This window comes from Platichthys flesus, chromosome 15 (genome assembly GCF_949316205.1).
Source record: "Platichthys flesus chromosome 15, fPlaFle2.1, whole genome shotgun sequence".
Taxonomy (NCBI): domain Eukaryota; kingdom Metazoa; phylum Chordata; class Actinopteri; order Pleuronectiformes; family Pleuronectidae; genus Platichthys; species Platichthys flesus.
The window spans coordinates 2410685-2433195 of record NC_084959.1 but is presented as its reverse complement, the minus strand read 5'-3'; the positions used below and the strand labels follow the sequence as shown (position 1 = coordinate 2433195).

Here is a 22511-nt window from a genome sequence, read left to right as displayed (position 1 = left end):
GTGACAACATATAAACACTTTATTATAAGTATGTTGGGTCTTATAATTATAAGAGTAGTTATAGTTATGTTCAGTTTTTAAATTCTCCAGAGCCTTGAGGTCAGGTGCGATTCAGGTTATTTGACCAGTGGTGTTTCCTCGTCCTCACTTTTGGAAGAATTCAAACAGGAACCAGTGCTCGGGGTGGGGGGGGGGGGGGGGGGGGGGATTGAACTTGACCGAGGGAGCAGCAGAGATAAGTGAACTACAGGGACCAGAACACACTGAGGCTTTGAGAAAGACAAACACGGGACTGGAAAACAGATGCTCCTGAACACGTTCTGTCACAGTGGGAACATGCACTGGTTCCTGGGGCACTGGGTACACAAGGGCTGTAGGGAGTAAATACATAAGGTGGAAAAAAACATATATAAGTGAATAAAATACATACAAGCAAATACACATGTAGAGTTTCTGATCTCAGCTGGTGAAGGTCGTTCCAAAGTTTGGCAGCTGCTGAAGCCTTTTAATTAATTCCAACAATATCAATAATAACTAGTTCCTTCCGTTGTGTTGGATTCTGCTCTTACACAGTTTACCCCTGAGACTCCAGAAGGTTTTATGGACTCTTGACTTTGACTGTTCGCTAGATTCAGAATCTTCTCTGTCGACAGATGCATGTTAAATAAGTTCATAAATTCAAGTCAGGACAAGTGGGCTCATCAAGTTCATTCTTTATTCACCACTGAGAACACTTAGCAGACCATCACCCATCTTTCATCAAAGATGCTTCTTCATCATTAGAAAAGAGTTAGAAATAAACGATTAGCCTTTACAACCAAGTATTTGTCATTTGCTCGGCACAGTTTCAGGAAACAAAATCACAGACAACAGATTTTCCTTAGTAAAACAATACAAGCAGAGAATTTCATTAAAAGCCATTGATTTTGATAAATCTTGCTGCCCTTTTCTTTCTTTGCATAGTTTACATTGTGTACCTCCACATATCCGTGACAGCCCAATATATCAATCAGACGTATAAGTCATTTAAAAGCATAAATTCTTCATAAAAAAGTGTTTGTCATTGTCCCCGACCCTCTCACCCGGAAATCTGATCAACTTTGGATTTAAGGACGAGACTTTACCGCCAAAATTATTTGTAATTTGTTCTGAACAGTATCAGGAGTTAAAATCACATCAACAGGGTCTCTGAATATAATGAACCGTTTGTCCTAGTTAGTAAAACATGACAAGAGTAAATTAATATAATAACACATCAACCCAACAACAAATCGTAATTAAAGAAAAATGTAATATTGGTTATGCATGGATCAACCTATTCTGCAGTATGTCAGAACTCAGACGTTTATGTCCCACAAATCTGTAACATGAAGAAGTTGCTGATAGCTAGAGTGGTTGAGATGCTCCAACCGACGACTGATGAGTACAACTCGCTCCTCCTGTTTGAACTGACACTCCTCTAACAGCTCGTCCACTGACATCTGGAACTCTGAGGAAACCAGCACCAGGTGACCACAGGCGCTTTCATCACTGATCCAGCCTTCCAGTGAAATCTCAACTGCTGTTTGGTTTAATGAAAAGAAAGACAGGATGACTCTGTCAGAGAGGATTTGGCAGTCGAACGCCAGCGGTGGCCCTGATCCTAAGAACAAAACATCTGTGGCGTTGTCCTTTGCACAGTTGTCGATGCTGACTGAGCCGCTCTGGAAAGCCAACATGTAAATGTCGCTTCCATCCCCTCCGACCAGGTAATCTCCACCAGTGGACACCAAGATGTCGTTGCCATCCGAACCTTTGAGAAGGGAACTTTCGTAGCCAGACACCAAGATGTCAGAGTAGATGGTGCCAATCACAGTCTCCACGTCCTTCAGTACGTCCCCTTCGGCATCAGCGTAGCGACCTTGTCCAGTGAGCAGGTTGACGTAGACTCCTTGACCCTTTACATGATCCCCCCGGTACAGAACTGTGTCTCTGCCAGGACCTCCGTCTATTAGATCTGCTCCAGGTCCAGGAATGAAGACGTCGCTGCCAGAGTTTCCCATCATTGTGTCGTTTCCATCCTCGCCATACAGAGTGTCGTCTCCTAACCCACCAATCAGGATATCGCTTCCATTTCCTCCTATCAGTGTGTCATCTCCTTGACCTCCTGCCAAGGTGTCGTCCTTCCACCCACCAATAAGCGCGTTGTCTTCATCGTTACCTTGGATGTCATTGGACTGGGAGGGGCAACCTTGCACTGTGTGGACCTTTGACAGATTTTTCCAAGAGCCGAGGTCGAAGCGACAGTCGGACTGCGACGGTGGCAGAGTCACTTTGAAAGCCTCAGTCTGGAATAAAGGAACCTCTGCAGTTGAGTTCAGTGATTTCAATCGAAAAACGACGCCGTCAGAGCTCTGAAACTCCAGGTGCTGGGTTTGGTTACTGTCGTTGTAGCCCATCAGTGTGAATTTTAATTGTTCCCCTTTTGTTGTGATTGTCACATTCACATCTCCTGTTGATGATGAGTCCAGGGTAACTTGGCCCCCAGCGACAAAATCCATGTCAATCAACACGGTGTCTAATTTCTGGTCGTTTGCAAAGTTATCGATCACTAAGTTGTCTCCGTATCCCTGTTTGATGATGTAAGTGTCTTCTCCTTCACCTCCAGACAGCAGTGCACCTCCAGTGGAAGGATCAAGCAAATTGTCCTTCCTGTTCCCAACCATGATGTCGAAACCCGCCGAGCCAAGCATGTCTTTCACTGAGTGAACTTCAGCCATATCCATCACTTTGCCTTGGAGGCCACAGAAGAGCCTCTGCTTTGAATTCCTACTTCTATATCTGAAACACTCTGGATGTTCTCCTCCCCTTTCTGACTCTTTCTGGGAAAGTGCTTCAGGTTTCTGGTTTCTGTAATCAACAGTGATTGGGAACATTAAAGTCTTAATGTCGTCACAGCTGCTGATGTTCGAACTCAGTCCAGCTGTTATTCCATCGCTGGTCTTGATCTGCAGGTGCTGATGATACTTTGATTCAAACCAGGAGTTTAAAATAACATTTTCTCTTCCAGACACAGAGATGATGATGTTGGGTGCATAACAAGTGCAAGTTATATTCTGATATTGGTCTTTAATGAAGAGAATGTCCATGACTAGATCTGGTGAGAAGTTGCTGATGGATTTAGTTCCATGGCCTGGTGTGATAACGTACCAGTCCTCACCTCCTTTACCCTCAAGGTAATCATTACCTTCTCCTGGGAGGAATACGTTGTGCTCTTTGTTCCCTCTGATCACATCAGAAAATTCTGACCCACGGACCTCTGTCACATTGTCATACGCCTCAGACTCCTCAAGGTTCACCCGCAGAGGATACGTGGACCTGCTGTAATCAATACTGAAGCTTTTTATGCAGCTGGTGGATGTGTGAGCACAGTCATCCTTGTGAGCTGAGAGTGAGAAAGAGATCATGTCGTTGGTGATGAAGAACAAGTGTCTGTCGTTGGGTGATCGGAACCAGTTCCTTAAAGTCACTTTAATGTCTGTAGTCGCATGTGAAGCTGTCAGAACAACATCATCCCATTGTACTGTGACTCTACAAGTCTTTAGATCTGCTTCTATTAAGACCATGTCTGTTTCATTGTCTTTGGAGTAATTTTCAATCATCACTGAAGAATGATTTATACCTTTCACCAAGTAGATGTCTCCTCCTTCACCACCAGCCAGATGATCTCCACCTCCTCCTCCATCCAAGAGATTCTTCTCTGCATTTCCAATGAGCACATCATCAAACTGAGAGCCGTAGATGTTTGTAACTGTCTGTAAAAGTGGCTGTGATGCGTTCACATATTCACCATGTTTCTGAAACATCTTGTTAATTCCTCTGGCCACCAGCCGAACAGAAGAAACCACAGTGGAGGAAATCTCGAATAAGACTCCGTCTCCTGACATCATGTTCATGTGACGATACAGCTCTCCTGAAAACCAGTTCTGAATGGTCACAGTGTGGTCGCTCTCATACATCAACACAACGTCGTTCCCAGATTTAGACACAGAAATGTGACTGTAGTTAGCAGTGAAGTGAAGAGTGTCCAGAGCTTTAGATGGATCGTAGTTGTTAATGATTGTTTTACCGCCGTTGACAGGAATGATGTATGTGTCGTTTCCACCAGCGCCTTCAACGTAACTTCTCTGTGGACCGAGGAAGAATATGTCATCACCTGGTTCCCCATAGAGCTGGTAATAGTAAGTCAACATCAGCTCCATCACTTTCTCATCCTCTGATTTGTCAACTGCAAAAAAGCGATTTGAATATCTGTTTCCTTTGTATATCCCATATCTTGAATTTGACACCGCTTCATAACCAGAAACCACTGTCACAGAGCCAGCTGGTATGAACCAGAGTACTTTCTTTTGTAGTGTCTTATACTGTAATTCGTGTGACTCTCCCAGGCCAAGAATGATATCATTGCTTCCTTGTGTGTCAATGTTCCAACACTTTTTCCCAAAAGTCTCATCACTAGATACAAAATAGTTCATGCAGAACTGAGACTGACCCTGATCAGCCAGACAGAAGTCAATGCCTCCTCCATTCCAGGAGGAGCTGCCGCTGCTAAAATCAATGGCAGTTGCTCCATCGTGTTCCGTTATAACTGTGTAATATTGTTTATAGTCTGATATCTGCTCAACAAGTTTTTTACCCGCCTCAATTTCCTCATAATGCCAATTGTAAAACACACTAGCCACTTGAATTGCAAAATGGAGAGCACCCTTTGCAGCACCAACAAAAACAGCCACCAGTTTATCCAGAAGTCCAGCGTCCTTGGGGAGACTGTTGAGTTCATGCTCTACACCCATATAAATATCATCAGAGACCATCCGAAGCACTGATAAAGCCAGAGTTATAGGCATGATAAAAGGTTCCAGTTCAGGCTGAACAAGTCCAACAACATCCAAAACAACCATACTAGCATCGAAGACACCGTCAATTGCCCCCAGTGCACCCCCCCTCTCTATATCTTGTTCAAGACTGTATATCCCAAATCCAATCCCAACTATTGGTATAGCTATCATGGTGCCCTTCGTTGCAGGACTTCTCATGATCATTGCTGCAGCTCTGGCGATTCTTGTCTCTGAAGACAGAGCTTCTCTCGCAATTAGAGACATCGTCATACCTGTGACTCCATGAGCTGTTTGCAAAGCTGCCACTGCACCATCTTTAATGTCACCCTGTTCAAAAGCATTAACAGCTCCACTCATGCCAAGCAGGAGGCCGAGTGAGCCGACAGCCGTTCCAGTGTGCTCTGCATACTTGTTGGTTGGGTGTTGGGGTTTGAGACCCTCCATGTCCTGAGTTGCTATGTCAAGGCCCTTGAACACATTCTCATTGTGGCGTAGACTCTCTGGAGATAACTCAAATCTGAATTCAACAGGTTTGGCATCAGTATACTTCGACACCATCTCACATATGAACTGTCCCTTTTCTATTCGGTCACTACCTTCCTTGAGATGCAGTCCCGCCAGAGTTTCACCAAATTTCTCCTTCAGCCGGCTGTGGATTTCTTCAGCTAATGATGCAGATGCCCTTGAATAATATGATTCCAGTTTAAAGGTGTTTTCCAACTCTGAGGCAGATTTTAAGTCTTGTGATGTTACGTGGCCGTCATCGTTTCCTCCTAAGGCCCCAGATGGTTGATTCCAAACTCTGTCTACTTTTGATTCAAAAATTTTTGAATCTTTTAACATGGTTTCTCGTTCAGGTGAATTTCGTTTAATCACGTTGTATTTATTCGCAACCTTCAATATCCGAGACATAACCCTTGGGTTGCCATTCTCAAACCACAAGTTGTACAGATGGAGCTCTTTTTCTAGGACTGTCTTTAGTTTTGAACTCGCTGTTGCTGAGCCACTGAATCCACGACTGCTTGGGTCAATCCAACTCCCTCCTCTTGCCATTGGGTGTTCATCAAAAAAGAAATTCACTCCAGCGTCATGGTATTTTTCAGTTAGGCTTCGAAACATATCCAGAGCCATGAGAGTCAGAGGAAATGTCCGGAAATTTCTAGCAGATTCAGATATAACTGAGGCTGTGAAGTATGTGGTGGACCAGGCCTCAGTGGAAAGACCGAGGTTAAGTAGGCGCTCTCCCTTCAAAATACCTTCCACATATTTAACATATCCCTCCTTTGGTTTTATATAAGGATTCATTTCGTTGTATCTTTCTTTGCCGATCTGTTCAATAACACAAGCCTTAACTTCATTAATTCTGTCCGGATTTCCCATTTGATTGTTGTCAAGCTTTTTTCCAACTGGATGAACGTACAGATTTTCAGGATTAATTTCTAAGATCCAGTCATTGATCATCAGGTATGTGGCCTCATTTTCTCCCTTCTTTGCATAGTGACGGATGATGTTTCTTACATCTTTGCCTGATTTAATCTCATAACAATTGGAAAGAATGCTCGTTAGTTCTTTCTCGTCCTTTATCCAACTCATTTTCTCCTTATTATTATTATCTATGAACTTTTTCCCAATTAAAAAATGCTCTTCTATCTGTTGCAAGTTTTGGAAATTTACCTTTTCTGGAAGGGGCTGATCAGAATGAAATAATCCCCAAGTCAGAGCCTCAACTTCATATAAGCCATCACTAAACATCTTTAAGTCTCCATCCTGGGGAATAAATCTCCTCGGCTCATTTGGCCACTTGTCTCTGTAGCTGAAATCCGACTTTGATTGACGATTGTCCATCAGAAAGTTCCTTTCATCGGTAAACACTGCCTCTCCTTTGCTGCCAGGCTCATTTCTAATAACTGCGTCTCCGTTTCTATCAAGGTTTGCCACCACCTTCTTGCTGTCGTCTTTGTGACGCCACTTCACTCCGTCTGGAGAGATTTCTTGAGTAATTTTCTGTCCTGTGTGCTGAACCTGGATCACAGCATCCCTCAGGTGCAGCTCTGTCTCAATGCGGCTCTTACGAAGCTCTGTCAGCAGGGTTTGGATAAAGACTTTGTCGGATCCAACCTCACAAGCTACCACACTTGTGGTTTTGATCGTATCACTGACTCTGGAGGTCCTCTGAATAACTCTGGCCACATCTTGGGCTCCGTACCCAGACAATCTCATCTCTCCTGAATTGTCTTTCGCCCCATGACCGACCAGCACCAGTCTGCTGTCCTCTGACAGAGGCACAGAGGCCCCATGGATCAGTTTGGGTCTTTGGTTTTCATCAAGAATGTAGACGGAGCTCACCTCTGGATGCTTCTCATAAAGAAAAGTTGCAGCTTTTCTAACCACAGGGTCAGATTCCATAATGATGATCTGCTGGTGGTCGTACTGTGTGGTGTGATCAACTGGTCGTTGTGGAATTGTGTAGCTGGAAACGGAGCCGGGTTGATCCATAACCTGGTAAAGCTGGTGATTCTCCAGGTTGATTTCTAAGACTGCTTTGATTCCACGGATCTGAAAAAAGCGCATGAAGTTTTGCTGGAAGTGTGTGGACGTGCTTCCATCAAGGGAGAACACTGGAGTACCCGTCAGTGATGGTTTGAACATCAGCTCTGCAAGAGATGAGCCAGAAAGCCCAGATACACTTTGTCCATCTTCTGAAACACTTCCAAATATTTGCACTACAGTGTAGCTGTCTGCTACAGGGCAACAGGACTCATTGAACAGACAGTCCTTGCTGACTATCACTGAGTAATGAGGATCCAGGCTGTATTCCTGTTGGACTCTGTCTTCTGTTGACTTCTCTTTGTCTGTCATGACCAGAAGTTTTTGACTGTAGCTGTGTGAGATCTCAGATGCACTGAGCAGCCGATCTTGTATCTTCTGTTCCTCAAAACCGTCCAAGAAGGTTTCAAAGTCCTAGAAAATGAGTCAAACAAGCGATAATGAATGAAAAGTCAGAAAGTAGTTAGATCAGAATAGAGTTAGAGAGTCTGATATCGATCACGTACATCATGAATGTCGATGCAAGTTTTAAAGGGATATTTCAACTAGAAATTAAATCCCCTCATCGCCTAATCACAGCTATGAAGATGGGGGGGGGGGGGGGGGGACTATCCCTTTAAACTGATCACTACATCCCACATAAGCGTGAAAGATGTGGGATCTCATTCCAAGTAATTTGATCAATCAAGTCTTTTAATAATAGATTTATTTTCTTTTAACAGACAGATTGATTTCAGTTCTTTTAAACTCAGTGTTGCTTCCCACTTTCTTTTAAAATCCACCAACCTGTTTCCTTTGAATGATGCAGGCGGTGACATTCTCACAGTCCTGAAGACCATCCAGCAAACTCATTGGGTTTCCGTCAATATCCGCCCTGAAAGAAGATCAGCATGTTCATGCCATAGAGACCTCAGCGACAATCTCATGAAATCAGATTAATACCTCGGGAAAAGTTAATCCGTCTCTGATTTAAGAGGAGGAACACCTCATTTGTGTTTATCGACCAACCAGGAGTCAGCCTCAGCTGTCAATCATCACGTCTCATCATGTTTTCATATCATCAAATAACGAATGAAATCAAACTGATCAGAAACACTTGAACCAACATCAATGAGGTAGAACTGAAATGACAGAAACATCTTTGACACGTGTTATTTAACGTCTGCTTTGAGTTTTATATCTGGTTCATGTCCCATCTGCTAACACGGAGGCAGGTTTAATACCTTCACCTCAGCCACCCACAAGGTGGCTATCAAGATGGTTGTCCTCACTTTTGGGAGCTGTCAAGTCATCCTTCTTTATTGAAAATCTATGCCTTTGTGTCACCTTTGTGATTTGTGTGACATTGAGAATAGCCTTGAGATAATGTGTGTTAGGATTTGGTTAAATTGAATCAAAAACTTAAATTTAAAATCCATCCTCTACCTTTTACCTAAACTATCCTAATCCATTCGCTCATTGTAGCTATGCAATTTTTTTTTTAAAGGAGACAGTTTGTATTCTCATCTTCAGAAGCTCCAGTTAATATATCTGTATTATCGTGATGTCATGTAAAAAAGAACAAGGACAGCTAGAATGGAGGTAAGCAAGTCCTTAACGTGATGAAAGTGGTTGACCAATCACAGCAGCAGGATTGTCTTAAAGAGACAGGACCTGAAGCCAAGTGTTAAGGACAGTGGCTGAAAGAGGAGCTGCAGCGTTGGAGAGGAAAGTGATTTCAGGACATTCGAGCATGAAAACATTTCACACTCGTACTCATTAGAATTATTAAAATGATCAAAGTGATTTAATAATGATAAATCTACTTATATCAAAATGATTAATCTCTTTGACAAGCTGCAGTGGTCACCTGGCTACATGGACACCATGTTCCAGGGTGGAGTACTTTCCACAGTAGTTCATGTTTGAGTCCAACTTCGGCTCTTTCCACTTTCTGTCCGGTCTTTCTCCAGTGTCGCTGTCAACAAAATAAAGATCCCCATTAAATCTTTAAAAAACACCACGAGACAGTGTCACAATATTTAAAACAATTATCTTATCAACCATTGTTGTGAAGAATCCTTGAGCCTTTCATGAAACATGTGTTCAGGCAGGTTCCTCAGACGTTGCATTGCAGCGATGTCCGGTCCAAGCAGCTCCCACTCTTCATTTCTCACCTCTGGAAAGTCCAAACAACATTTAATCATCCCCAACATCCGTTCCTGTGCTCGTGTTTATTCACAGAACAAAACACACTTGTTGAAACTGCAGTGGATAATATTAACAGAAGCTGATGAACTGTAATAACGAACTTTATAAGTTTAAACTATAAAATTCTTCCTGCAGAGAAATTGCGAATGTGTGCCTTGCTTGCTGCCGGGTCGAAAAGAGACACTTTTTTATTTAGGGAAGAGAGACATAGACCCATAATAAGAGACAGCACGGAATAACAATATGTAATGCATTGCATTTAACCTAGGGGGGCCTTCACCCCTAGGCAATGCATCACAAGGCAATAAATAGGGGACATCCAGTTTTAACTTCTGCTCAACAGCCTGTGGGGAGAGCAGTTGGTCTGTGCTTCCATATCTGTTAAGAGAAGACGGTTTCTTCAAAATGAAAATTTTTTCTTACGGATTGGTTGAGTGAGGCTGAGGAGGCTGAAAAGGATCAGGCTCAGTATCCACCATCTCTGCGTCCGACCTCCCATCACGCTGCAAACGATTAAGCACAGGAAAAGAAGCTGATCATGGAAGAAGTGATGAGTCATTCCTCCCAACACAACCTGTTAAAGACAAACGGCTGCTGATGAGGAAATGTTGTAAGAAGCTCAGATTCTCCTCCATCATCAGTCTGTGTTCCTTCAACGTGTCATGGACCGACACAGGACCAACACCCTCACATGACCAACAGCCTCATCCCATCCCCTCCCAGCACTGCTGCAGCTTCTGTGTGCAGTACATGCTCCCACCACTGGGCCCAGTTATCTGATCACTTCACATATCCCTGCCTCACACTCGTGTGGTTCCCATCAGATCGCACCACGAGTCTCAGCTGGTCTCTCAGACGGAATGTTCTCTCTCTCACAATCTCAGCCAATCAATGTCTCCTTCACAATATTGACATTTACATTAGTATTGAAAATTGAATAGTTCAATTTGAAAGTAACTTTTATATTTCTCATTTCTAATGTGTCTCAATCGACTTTCGACTTTCTGTCCATAATTAACCTGTGACACAAGTATATAGAAAATGAAAACCGCAGTCGTGCACTAACATGTCCATCTGCTCTGAAAATCGATTCCAGAGCTTGATTTCAATCCCATCACAGAGGACAGTGGGACTCAGTGGGATAATTTTGATAAATCAGTCTCTTGAATGTAATAATTTTCCTGCTCAGTTTATTGATTTTCAGCTGCTACCTGCTCCTGTGTTTCTAACAGTGATGTTGACAAATGTCTGATATGCTATGATGTGTAGGTGCAGTGAAATCCTCTGGTGTGTGAGTAGAAAGACACTGAGAAGAATTCAGATTTCCACCTTTACCCAAGTCTCTTTAACTTCACATAAATGTTTCTGTTTATTTTAAGCGAATGACTTTAAAATGTCTCTAGGAGTCACTGTCCATTAACAAAACAAAAAACCTGACTATCTTCAGAACAATGTGAATCGCTCCTGTACTGAAATGTTAACGAACCACTGATGGTGATTTTAATCGGAGGATCAATCGGCTGATTAAAGCTTCACTTAAGGGTTGAGCTTTAAATGACACAGAAATGTAGTTTTGTTGAGTAGAACTCACCCAGATGGGATTGTGTCCCTGTGCCGTTTAGATTGAATTCACGTCTTTGTCGCTCTGTGACCTTCCACTTCAGGAGCTCTGAGGAAACTGATAAGAGACAGGTTGGCACATGTCACAAGGAAACACCCAGAGGAGCTCCAGTTCTCCAGAATTGTAGGATTGCATCATTGTACTTAATGTGTTGTAATATAACATGGTATCAGTTAATCTGTCCATAGATCCCACAGATGTGAAGATACAGTTTTACAATCCACAATCCCAAAGTGAGAAATAATGCATCTATGGTTCCAGTACTTTGATACAGTAAGTGTGGGACATAAACCACACAAACTTTAATCTCTCACGCCGTGGAAGAAAAACTCAGGTCCTCTGTGAAGCTCAATCTGTGACCGTCCACTTGAAGCACGATGTGTCGCAGGAGAGGGGCGGCGTCTCACGAGTTTAGCAAGTAAATCATAATTGTTGGTTAAAATCTCAACATGGAGACAAGCCAAAATCTCTCTCTCTCTCTCTCTCTCTCTCTCTCTCTCTCTCTCTCTCTCTCTCTCTCTCTCTCTCTCTCTGTAACAGTTATAATAATTCATTTCTAATAGTCTGTGACGCTGTGATGTGACCGTGTCCTGTCCACCAGCTTGTAATTCATGGTGTAATCCTGAAAAGGCTCATTTATGAATATGCATGGGCCTCTGGCCCGAAGGCGAATAGAAATAGTGAGTTTGGGATAAATAAGCAAAACCTGGCACAAAACTCTTCACTGTCAATAATGACACAAGATGTTCTGAAGGTCATTTAAACTGGAGGGCTGCATTGGCTGAGATTTTTCAAGACACAATCATCACAGAGCACAGTGGGACTCGTGCTTTCTAAAAATAATTTTGATAAATCAGTCTCTTGAATGTAATAATTTTCCTGCTCAGTATATTGATTTTCAGCTGCTACCTGCTCCTGTGTTTCTAACAGTGATGTTGACAAATGTCTGATATGCATTGATGTGTACGTGCAGTGAAATCCTCTGGTGTGTGAGTAGAAAGACACTAAGAAGAATTCAGATTTCCACCTTTACCCAAGTCTCTTTAACTTCACATAAATGTTTCTGTTTATTTTAAGCGAATGACTTTAAAATGTCTCTAGGAGTCACTGTCCATTAACAAAACAAAAAACCTGACTATCTTCAGAACAATGTGAATCGCTCCTGTACTGAAATGTTAATGAACCACTGATGGTGATTTTAATCGGAGGATCAATCGGCTGATTAAAGCTTCACTTAAGGGTTGAGCTTTAAATGACACAGAAATGTAGTTTTGTTGAGTAGAACTCACCCAGATGGGATTGTGTCCCTGTGCTGTTTAGATTGAATTCCCGTCTCGCTCTGTGACCTTCCACTTCAGGAGCTCTGAGGAAACTGATAAGAAACAGGTTGTCACATGTGAAACCCCCAGAGGACTTCACATAACTTGGTGTATTAGGTAACTACTGTAACTAATGAAAAGTGAAAACCTCTGGTAAAATGAATGAAAGGTAACCAGATGTAAACTCTTCAAAGTAATAAATGGATGAGGTCTAATGAGTTGAAGGTATTTCTTTTACTCTGCGTATACGTGCTTCTGTGAACTCTGATTCAACTGTTGACTTGGAAGTTCCTTGTTCTGGGTAAGAAAACCAGTTCTGTTGGAATGAGGAACTAACGATGGGCTGCTTTCTCAAAACTGCACACAGAAAACTGAAAACCTCACACACAAAATGCTAAACCTGACACTCCCTTTGCAAAATGGAACTCGTGTTTTCATTTGGTACACACAGCCATATTTTCAAATGACACACACATACCATTCATTGAGAACACACAACTAAGCATTTGCGTGCACACTACCAAGCATTTACAGCACACTGTAGTGCAAAACTGAAAACGCAATCATCAAAATGGAACACACTATATGAATGACAGTGACTCTGGAGAATGAGTCATTTCTCCTTTTGTAAAATGTCTCAATGTAGGCCTACTTTTTTCATAGTCAAATATGGTTTTCAGTTTTCTGTGTGCAGTTTTGAGAAAGCAGAATGAACACTTCTTCAGTGGAAGCAGGGAGACGCTTGGATGAAGACAGACAGGCAGAAGGTGGGCGTGTCTCCTCGCCACCAGATCACATACGTTTGAGTGAATCTCTTTTTGACTGAATCTCCCGTGAGTCTGAGACTCAGACCCTTTAGCAGAGGAACTCCTGTACAGGGGATCAGCTGTTAGGCCTACCTGTTAAAGTCCTGTATTGAGATATTGAAGTAAAAGTATGTAAGTACACATATACAGAACCAGTCAAAAGTTTGGACACACCTTCTCATTCAATGGATTTTCTTTCTTTCTACATTGCAGATTAATATTGAAGACTTCCAAACTATGAGGGAACACATATTGAAAAATGTTGCATAGTGTTGCTTTAACAAGGACTCTGTTCTGTTCAAGTGAGCCAGTGAGCCAACACGGACCTGGACTCTGAGACAGAAGCAGCTGATTGTCATTTAATTATCTGCACATTGCTTTTTCTACTGTGACATGTAAAAAATGTCTTTATGAAAACATCTAGGCTTTGGAATGCATGTGTAGTAGATTGTTTCAGCCAGGAAATGTGAGAGAGGCCAAACGGGGGGCACCGTTGAGCCATTTTGCGACGCCCATTGAAAATTCCTCGAGAAGACGTACATTTTCATGTTGCATGTTAAAGCTCTCAAAAAGCCAATTCATTTGCCTGAATAATAATAATAATAATACTAATCCTTACAATTTCAATAGGGCCTCACGTCAGTCAGTGCCTGTCTATGCTCGGGTCCTAACTACATATTTGAGGGCTTGTGTGGAGCCTCTCCTTTCTATGGTGAAGACTAAATTGCTCCATCTAGTGTCCAGACTGAGAATGACACTGAATAAAAGAAGTATGTGTGTAAAAAAAAAAACTGTCACTTTTGATATGGTAATTTCATGGTAAAGACATTTTAAAGAAATTATTAAAACTATCACTTATCAAATATTTATTTATATGAATCATTATTGATCCTGAAAGATCTAAACATGAGTTTTATCTACATGTTTGAGGCCGATCTGAGTAAGTTAAGGAACCAAATACCAAGTACTTACTTAACTGTAGATAATTATAGAGAAATATTGAAAACATACGGAAAATCCAATTCTTCATTTTTTCTATTAAATCTGCTTGCTTGTGTTGTCATAAATACAAAGTTATCAAAATGACAATAAAAAGTAAAAAAGATAAGTTATTTTATTTCATTTTAAGTTTGATATAAAACAAATATTTATTAAAAACCAAACTGCAGAAGATGACAACTTTTTACAGTAAATAAATATGTATTGATGTATCATTGATGTATTATATGAATTATAATTATTTCTCCTCTCCTGCTGCTCTTCCTTCTACTGTTTCTCCTCCTCTTCCTGTCGCTCTTCCTTCTGTTTATTCTCCTCCTCCTGCCGCTCTTCCTTCTTCTGTTTCTCCTCCTCCTCCTGCTGCTCTTCCTTCTTCTGTTTCTCCTCCTCTTCCTGTCACTCTTCCTTCTACTGTTTATTCTCCTCCTCCTGCCGCTCTTCCTTCTTCTGTTTATTCTCCTCCTTCTGCTGCTCTTCCTTCTTCTGTGTCTCCTCCTCCTGTCGCTCTCGGCCAAACTCGACCACCAGCGGTTTCCCTAGCAACCGGTATCCATGGATCAACCGCAAAGCATTCTGGGCCGTTTCAGCATCTGCCAAAGGAAAAGAATAAATGCATCCAATAAGAGAGGAACTGTGGAACATGATGTAAAGTACAGAGCTGAGGTTCACACCATCATGACCAACAAGTCCCTGGTAACAGAGGGTCGGAGGCTCCATCCCTCCCTCCCTGCATCCATCTCCTCCTCCCTTTGTTCCTCCATTACCTCATCCCTCCCTCCTTCCCTCTCGCCCTCCCTCCCTCACCTGTTAGAGTGACGAAGGCCTGACCCTTCATCCTTCCCGTCAGCAGGCGGTAAACGACTGAAGGCCCGCCCTCCGGCTCAAACCTGGAGAACAGCGCCACCAGCTGGGCCGCGGACGCCTGTGCACTCAGGTTCTTCACACACAGAACCTACAGCGGGTCACATGAAGACAGAAATGATGAGGACGCACGTCAACACCACACGTGAGAAGACACGTTGTGGAGTGTGTCTGCATCACATCCTGTTCACTGTGCTCGTGAACGTCCCCCTGAGGTTACAGCTCAGACATGAAAGTCATCTCGACCGTCTCATCTCACTCCTGTAAACACAGCAGATAACCACATGTACTGTTGACTCAGTCCACAGGGAGTTTCACTCTGACACAAATCAAATCTGTGAGTTAGTGGTTCTCACCCCACTGATGTTAATCTTTCTCATTTCAATACGTTTGACGATGTCAAAGATCTGCAGATTAAACCCAGAATCTTCTAATTTTCTTCCTGAGGGACGTCGCTGCATTTTAAAGTGTAGAATACGTTTTAAAAACAACATTTTATGACTATTTATCACCTGTGACAAATAAGACTGGAGCTCAGATTCAGAATTAAAAGTATCAACTCTGATGAAAACCATAGGTGGATGGAGGTTTATACTTTGAGGTGATATAACGTCTCTTATGGTAGCTCCACCGGAGAGAAACAACGACTAGAGAAGAGAATTTCTAAACTAACATTTGTTTAAAACATTTAAATAACTGTTGACTTTCCGTGCTTATGGTTATTCTTTAACATATTCTTTCTCTAAAGAAACGTCTGATGAGCTGATTAATAAGTTATTCCTGTTTCCTCCTCACTCTAAATAAAAAATGGACGACATGACAGCTCCATTAAAGGTGAAACCAAAACCAAGTTTCTTTTACGTTTGTTCAAGTGTTTCGTGTTTCTGATAAGTTTGTTTTAATTAGTTATTTGATGATATAAAAACGTGGTGAAACGTCCGAGACAGCGTCCGATGCTGACTTGTGATTGGTCGAGTGCCTTTATCGGTGGGAACCATGATGACCGTACAGCTCAGACTCTAAATGACTTCACCAGCACAAGGTGGCGCCGCTATATCCTGGGTATTTTGGGAGGAAGCGGGGATGTGACGCCCATCTTTACTGACAGTCTATGTTTGTGGCCACCAGGTGTCGCTGCTGGTACCTTGGAGGGTTTTCCGGGCTGGTAGCCTCGGAACCTCGGGATGCTCCGGATCCCGACCTCAGATTCACGGTTCTGCAGGATTTCCTCGTCTGTGATCGCCTCGATCTTTCCTCTGAGAGTCACTGGCCCCGCCTTCGCAGCTCCATCCAGACTGCTGATTGGCTGGTTGATCTTTATCTCTGTCGGGGGTGCTGGTCGTGTTGGCTCCTGTTTGTGTTGCTGCTCTGAGGCGTCTCCACTGGACTCTGGTTGGTCTGATGATCTCCTGTTTTCATCCTTCGGTGCTGATGGATTCTCGGTCCTGTCTTCTGATTGGTCGTTCTCTGTCTGAGAGGTCTGTGATTGGTCAGATAAAGTTCTGTGTGCGGTCACTTGTGCTGGTTCTTCCTCCCAGTCCTGTAAAGACGCTCGTTGTCCCTCCGCACTGAGAACGTCTCTGTAGAGAGTGTCTATCGGATTGGAGGACGTCGCCTGCTGTTGTCCATCGGGGTTTTCTTCCTCTGAGGAGAGAAACACCTGAATGAGATAATCTGATTTAAACAGTGTCTCACTTCTGTTGTTTCACATAGATTAATTCATCCTGTGATAGATTCTGTCAACACAGTCCATTTCTTAGATTTTATACATATTTCTTATTCATTCTAACTTCTTTAACTTATGTGATAATTCCACGATCATAGATTTGTTTGCTTGCAATTTTTATTGCTTTTGGTTTGAAAAATACATCTTATTTCAAATTGAAAATTAGACCAATTTAATAATTATCTAAGAGTTAAAAGTAAAAACGACGAACGCTACTTAAAAGAAACAATCTCCAGTATGTTACGAATTAAAAAAAACATATTTAAGACTTTTAAAACTGAATTGAAGATGTATGGAGGCTTTGATTGAAGGCCTGAGGTGTATATGAGATCATTTTATCTAGTTTAGCTTTTAATCTTTATATTCTCATTTACTTTAAGCAGTGAATAAACCTGCTCTTTTTTCTTTTGCATCTATTATGTTTGGTTTTGAGAGGCTCCATCTCTTAAGTTTCTTCTTTTATATCCTATGGTAGGATGCAATGGCACCAGGATTAAAAAGGAAGTCCCAAACAATCTTCTCCAAAGTTCCTGGCGACTCTCTAACCTTCAATACCTCTGTGGTAAAGTGCGGTGAGAAAACCCAGCCGCTCGTTTCCCTGGAACAGAGCTTGTTCGATCTCCATCTCCCGGCGGGACAGTGGCTGGCTGGTGGCGAAGCGCTGTGGTCGGGCCAGGAGCTCGTCCCTCGCTTCAATCTTGTCTCTGATCACCTGGAGACGCTGCTGCTTCGCCCCCGGAGCTACGCACACGCCGTGGGACTGTGTGGGCAAAAAGACAAGAGTCAGAGATTAGTTCAGGGTCAAGTTTATATTTAGTCTGTACTTCTGCATTTCCTCTGAAATAAAGGAAGTTAGATTTGGTCGTTAAGAGAATATATATATATGCAAAACAGAAGCAAATGTGAGAAGGGTTTCACACAGAATAAAGGAAACAAGAGGAAACACACAAAGTACACACAGACAGGACAAGAAATCCAACCCGGCTCCTCCTGTTGTCGGACACCCGACTCTCTCCAGCTGATTTTACCTTCTCCATTGCCTCTGTTGTGTCTCTGGTCTGCCACACCTGGATCTCAGCATCAGTGAGGCCCAGCTCCCGCAGACTGGCCAGCTCCTTCTCCCCGTTCTGCAGGGCCTGGAACTGGGACAGGCTCCTCACACCAGCTGCCTGCTCCCCGAACGGCTTATAGAGCGCTGCTGGGGCGAAGCACTTCTTTTTGGCTAGACATCTGTGAAACAGCATTGATACGAGTGTGAGATTGTGTAAACGATGACGTAGGATCCACTCACAGTTTAAAAGTGTTTCTGAAGGCTCCCGGCGGCTCTGTGGGACTCTGTGAAGGTTACATAACAGACACTTTGACTGACACTTTCGTCCAGAGTCACAAGAGGGTTGGATTTTCTTTTTTTATACCCACAGAGGATTCTGGTAGAGATGATACTGCAGACACTCTTTTCCCCCCGAGCAGAGACAAACCAGCAGGTCGGATTTTCTCAGTTTAATGTTTTTTTAGTGAAGCAGGGTCGGGTCTGGTTAGTACTTGGATGGGCTTCACGCCTGCTTTTAGTGAAACGTGGATGAATCATTGCTGTACAATTCATCCATGTTTTGTCACCAACACATATTAAGAGGGTTTAAAAACTGTTTTCCTTTTAAATGATCATGTCATATTTTCATTCTAAAAATAAAATTGCTCCGCAGATACAAGCAGATGGTCTCTGACCGTTCGAAGTCCACGTCAGTGTGAAGCTGCTGCAGCAGGAGGCTGTGCAGCTGCCGCTGTCCCTCCGTCTCCTGCTCCTCCAGCAGAGGACCATCGTCACAGGGCTGCCGGCTCACTCTGAGGAACATCACACAGTCGGTTCAGATGCTGATACAACCACCACCACCACCACTCACATCCTCATATTACAGTATTCTGTGTCTGCTTACTGTACCACACCCAAACTGTTAATATTTCAAAGCAACAACAATATATTACACAAGAAAAACATTAGGTAACTGCAGGTCAGCTTTGTTTACCAGGACGTTTCTTATTTGTATTTTATTTGTCAGGTATCTTATTCTGTCAAATACAATCATTTTAGTTTACTTTCAGTACTTTGCAACAAGTGCCTGAATCATGTATCTATTGATCATATGATATTACATATCACGTATTGTAGATCTCATCAGTAATTACTCACTCAACCACATATTTACAGTATAGAGATGTAAAGATGTCAAATACAAGCTGGGCAGTGGAGGGTATCTTCACTACATTTACTCTCTTAAACATTTTACAGGTGTAATAGTCCAAACAATAAAATGCATTAATGAGTAAATAACTGTGGAATGTTGTAGTCAGCTGCTGAATTATTATTTCCCTTATATTTACTTCTCTTGCTTTTCTGTCAAAGCACTCTGTTTTTAAAAAGTCCTGCATTAATAGTTTATTATAATTATATTATTATGTGAACATAAATAAAAGACACGTCTTTCTCCAGCTGCTCTGATACAAACCACCGCCACCAGTTTAAGACAGAGAGGAAAGAGCTCACGTGCTTCTGTAACTCTTAACTTTTAGATTTCTTTGAAATTCGCTTTATTTAACATTTCTCAAGACACCGGATGAGCACAGGAGCCTCACGTGAGTATATGCTAATCTAAGAGTTAGCACAGTATGTTATAATACAAGTAAAAAGTGTAATTTAACGTGTTAACAAATCAAAACATAAAGCTTCGCTAGCTAGCCACTGCTAGCTTAGCACGCTGCGGCTATCTCCATGCCAGACGTGAACGACGTAAAATGTACGCAACGTAAAGTTATAATTATATTAACCATACATTTAAAACGAGTATAAAAACAAAACAAAACGCAGTTTAAATATCCAAACTGGTGTAAATGAACTTGTGTGTGAGGTTTTGTTTACCTTCGCATGCTTCCGCCTTTACGCTTCCGGTTCCGGTGAATGAGGCGCAAGGGATCATGGGAAATGTAGTAGAATCACGGCTTGAGGCCCAAACGAATTTTCTCCAATTCTGTTTCAACTGCGTGAAAAATAAACCGACAACAAAGACTTCAGCTTCATTAGGAGATAAACAATATAAATATATTATATTATAATATACATATTATATAGAAATAGATGAGACTCTATGTGATCAGATGGTTTGGATCGATGTTATTCTCACAGTAGAAATACACATTATATTTCCTCTACCGTGTAATCCTGGTTTATGTCAAATATAAATCCTGAACCGGGCCACACCCTGCTTCATTACCCGGGGTGTGGTTGTGACTGTGCTCGTCTGTGTGTCCTGGTGAATCAAGCAAAATGCTGCAAAGCCTCGCAGATCCCACTCCGCTCGCCTCCACCCTCCCCACCCAGCCCCAGTGTCCTCAATTAGCCTGCTGGCTGACGTCAGTAAGGTGACAGGGGCGCTTCTCTCCACAGCGAGCCGCCCGCTGCTGCAGCAAGGCATACATGGATGTGCAGGGGGGGGGGGCAGGGGGGTCTGTATGTGAATGCACAGGAGAGATGAGAAGGTGGCTGGTTGCATGCATGTTATTTAAAACAATGATCGTGCACTAGTGAGGTGCGGGGCTGGTGCTCCCGCTGCACGCATGCATGCCCGCCCGGCCGCCGCCTGCCGCCTGCAGCCGGTGTCGGGTGGCCGGCGGCGGCAGGCTGCAGGCGGCCGGGCTCCGCTCCTCTCCCCGCTGCTCTGCAGGGCTGCGCAGCTCCTGACTGACAGAGAGATGAGGGGTGGGGACGCAGGGTGGGGTCACAAGCAGGGAGAGGCGGAGGAGGAAAAGGCAGAGAGAGAGAGCCCAGCCCTTTACACGGCAACAACACGCCGACACGCAGAGAGAGAGGCAGAGGCGCGCACACGCACACAGACGGGCTGTCTTTATTTTTTATTTGGGGGGGTTGAGGATTCAAAAAGCAGGAGGCTTCGACGCTGCGGATATGAACTGGAAGAGACAGGGACACCCCGAGAATTCACTGTAACAAAAGGTGGAGCACTAGTCACCCCCTCCCACCCCACCTCCAGCCCCAGTTCTTACCCAGATAGAGCTACACCCAAAGCCCCGGCCGAGCCCCCTCCTGCTCCCGCTGCTCCACCCCTCCGCCGCCGCGCCGCTCCGGCAACCGAGATGCACACGGAGACCCGTAACAAGAAAGTAAGTGCACGTCGTTGTTGACTTTGCCCCGGTGGTGGTGCCGTGGAGGGCGGAGGAGAGCCTCGTCTACCTGTGTGGCTGATGCGCCTTTACGCACGGAGGGTTGTCACTGTCAGATCAACATGTGCCAGATATGGATGTCAGCGAGGGGAGTGCAGAGAGAGAGAGAGAGTGAGAGAGAGTGTGTGTGTGTCTCTGTGTGTGTGTCTCTGTGTGTGTGTGTGTGTGAGAGAGAGGTGGGGGGCAGTTTATTTTGCAATTAGCACAGGAGTTTTGTAACAGCGACCTCATTGCATCGCAACAAGCACCGCGCAGAGAAACCTCCCTCTCTCCCTCTCTCTCTCTCCCCCTCTCTCTCCACATCCGATCCCCCGCGCGCCTCGCTCCCGTCTCCCCCTCCGAGGTGAGGTCGGTTCGGGGTCCACTCTCCGAAATGCTCTGTGATCTCCGAGGAGGCAGGGAGGAAACGGAAGGCACACAAACTGCAGCTTGTAGGACACCATCTTATCTGTTAAAGGGCCAGCAGCCGCCTCTGATGCACGCACACACACACACACACAGACACACACTGGGCCTGGGAAGCGGCCAGGTGCACTGCCTCCAGCTACACTTTTAAGGGCCCTGCTGCCTGACTTGTGCTTTTAAGTGAGTCCCTCCTTGGCGTGAGTGTGTTTGTGTGTGACAGTCAGACTGCCAGGTTGATCCCAACAGTGTGGATGACATGTGGTGATGTGATCAGACTGTGTGTGTGTGTGTGTGTGGTGGGGGTCACGTCAGTGGCTTCACGGCAGATCCACGTCTTCTGGTTTGAAGAAGGATGGAGAAGTTTGTCCAGAGCCACTGACACTAGTTTTAAATTTGGATTCTATCCACTATGCTAACATGAGTTTTCCTAAATCGCATTTCCTCAAAACAAGAGGGATGCTCATCTTCATAACTTTACGTTTACTTGACCCATTATAGTTTATCCAATTATACATGCGCAGATCAGCGACTGGTTATTTTCCATCAGTCTATCAAATCCATTAACGTAAAAGAGGTCCCCAGAAAAGTGGTATAAAATCCACCCAGTGAGTTGTGTTATCTTGGTAACGTTGTGTTCTGGAGACACTGAGGACAGTGAGAACGACCTCAGATGTGATTTCTACTTCTCTGGCAGTTGATTTTATGTCTGTGTGTCATAAATGTGCAAGATGGCATCACAAAGGATTTACAGGTGTGTGTTTAATCAAAACGAAACCAAAGCTCAAACTTGGGTGTGGTCAGATTTGAGTTCTGAGGAATCCTCAGTCAGAACATGCAGGGCAGCTGGTCTGAGGCCAGTTAAGGATGAACTCATTAGAGACGTGTTTAACAGATATATAAATAATAAAGATACTGTAAGTGTTTAAATAT

The 22511-nt window shown here is 43.5% G+C and overlaps 3 protein-coding genes across 7 annotated transcripts in view; 1 reads left to right on the top strand and 2 right to left on the bottom strand.

Moving 5' to 3' along the window:
• Window positions 1-698: 698 nt before the first annotated feature.
• LOC133969290 (uncharacterized) lies at window positions 699-12620 on the bottom strand. 2 transcript variants are annotated; one of them, XM_062405676.1, is made up of 7 exons: window positions 12525-12620; window positions 11206-11292; window positions 10038-10117; window positions 9468-9582; window positions 9274-9381; window positions 8211-8298; window positions 699-7838 (listed from the first exon to the last, which is right to left on the bottom strand). In XM_062405676.1, exons 3-7 carry the CDS (start codon window positions 10111-10113, stop codon window positions 1338-1340), a joined length of 6888 nt encoding a protein of 2295 aa, XP_062261660.1. In that variant the 5' UTR covers window positions 10114-10117; window positions 11206-11292; window positions 12525-12620; the 3' UTR covers window positions 699-1337. The 2 variants fall into 2 exon arrangements, with proteins under 2 accessions (XP_062261660.1, XP_062261659.1); XM_062405675.1 differs by lacking the exons at window positions 11206-11292; window positions 12525-12620 and having other exon boundaries at window positions 10038-10183.
• Window positions 12621-14456: 1836 nt separating this feature from the next.
• Window positions 14457-21100, bottom strand: rbm41 (RNA binding motif protein 41). Of its 3 annotated transcripts, none has more exons than XM_062405798.1 (8): window positions 21000-21100; window positions 19861-19978; window positions 18672-18788; window positions 17975-18176; window positions 17493-17706; window positions 16365-16864; window positions 15164-15311; window positions 14457-14949 (listed from the first exon to the last, which is right to left on the bottom strand). In XM_062405798.1, exons 2-8 carry the CDS (start codon window positions 19866-19868, stop codon window positions 14768-14770), a joined length of 1371 nt encoding a protein of 456 aa, XP_062261782.1. In that variant the 5' UTR covers window positions 19869-19978; window positions 21000-21100; the 3' UTR covers window positions 14457-14767. The 3 variants fall into 3 exon arrangements, with proteins under 3 accessions (XP_062261782.1, XP_062261784.1, XP_062261783.1); XM_062405800.1 differs by having other exon boundaries at window positions 17502-17706; XM_062405799.1 differs by lacking the exon at window positions 21000-21100 and adding an exon at window positions 20213-20229.
• The window catches only part of klf8 (Kruppel like factor 8), a 52284-nt gene continuing 50754 nt past the window's right edge, over window positions 20982-22511 (top strand). For both annotated transcript variants that reach the window (XM_062405797.1, XM_062405795.1), the window contains exon 1: window positions 20982-21116. In XM_062405797.1, coding sequence (XP_062261781.1) covers window positions 21090-21116 — 27 coding nt within the window. In that variant the 5' untranslated portion in view covers window positions 20982-21089. The remainder of the gene's footprint in view (window positions 21117-22511) is intronic.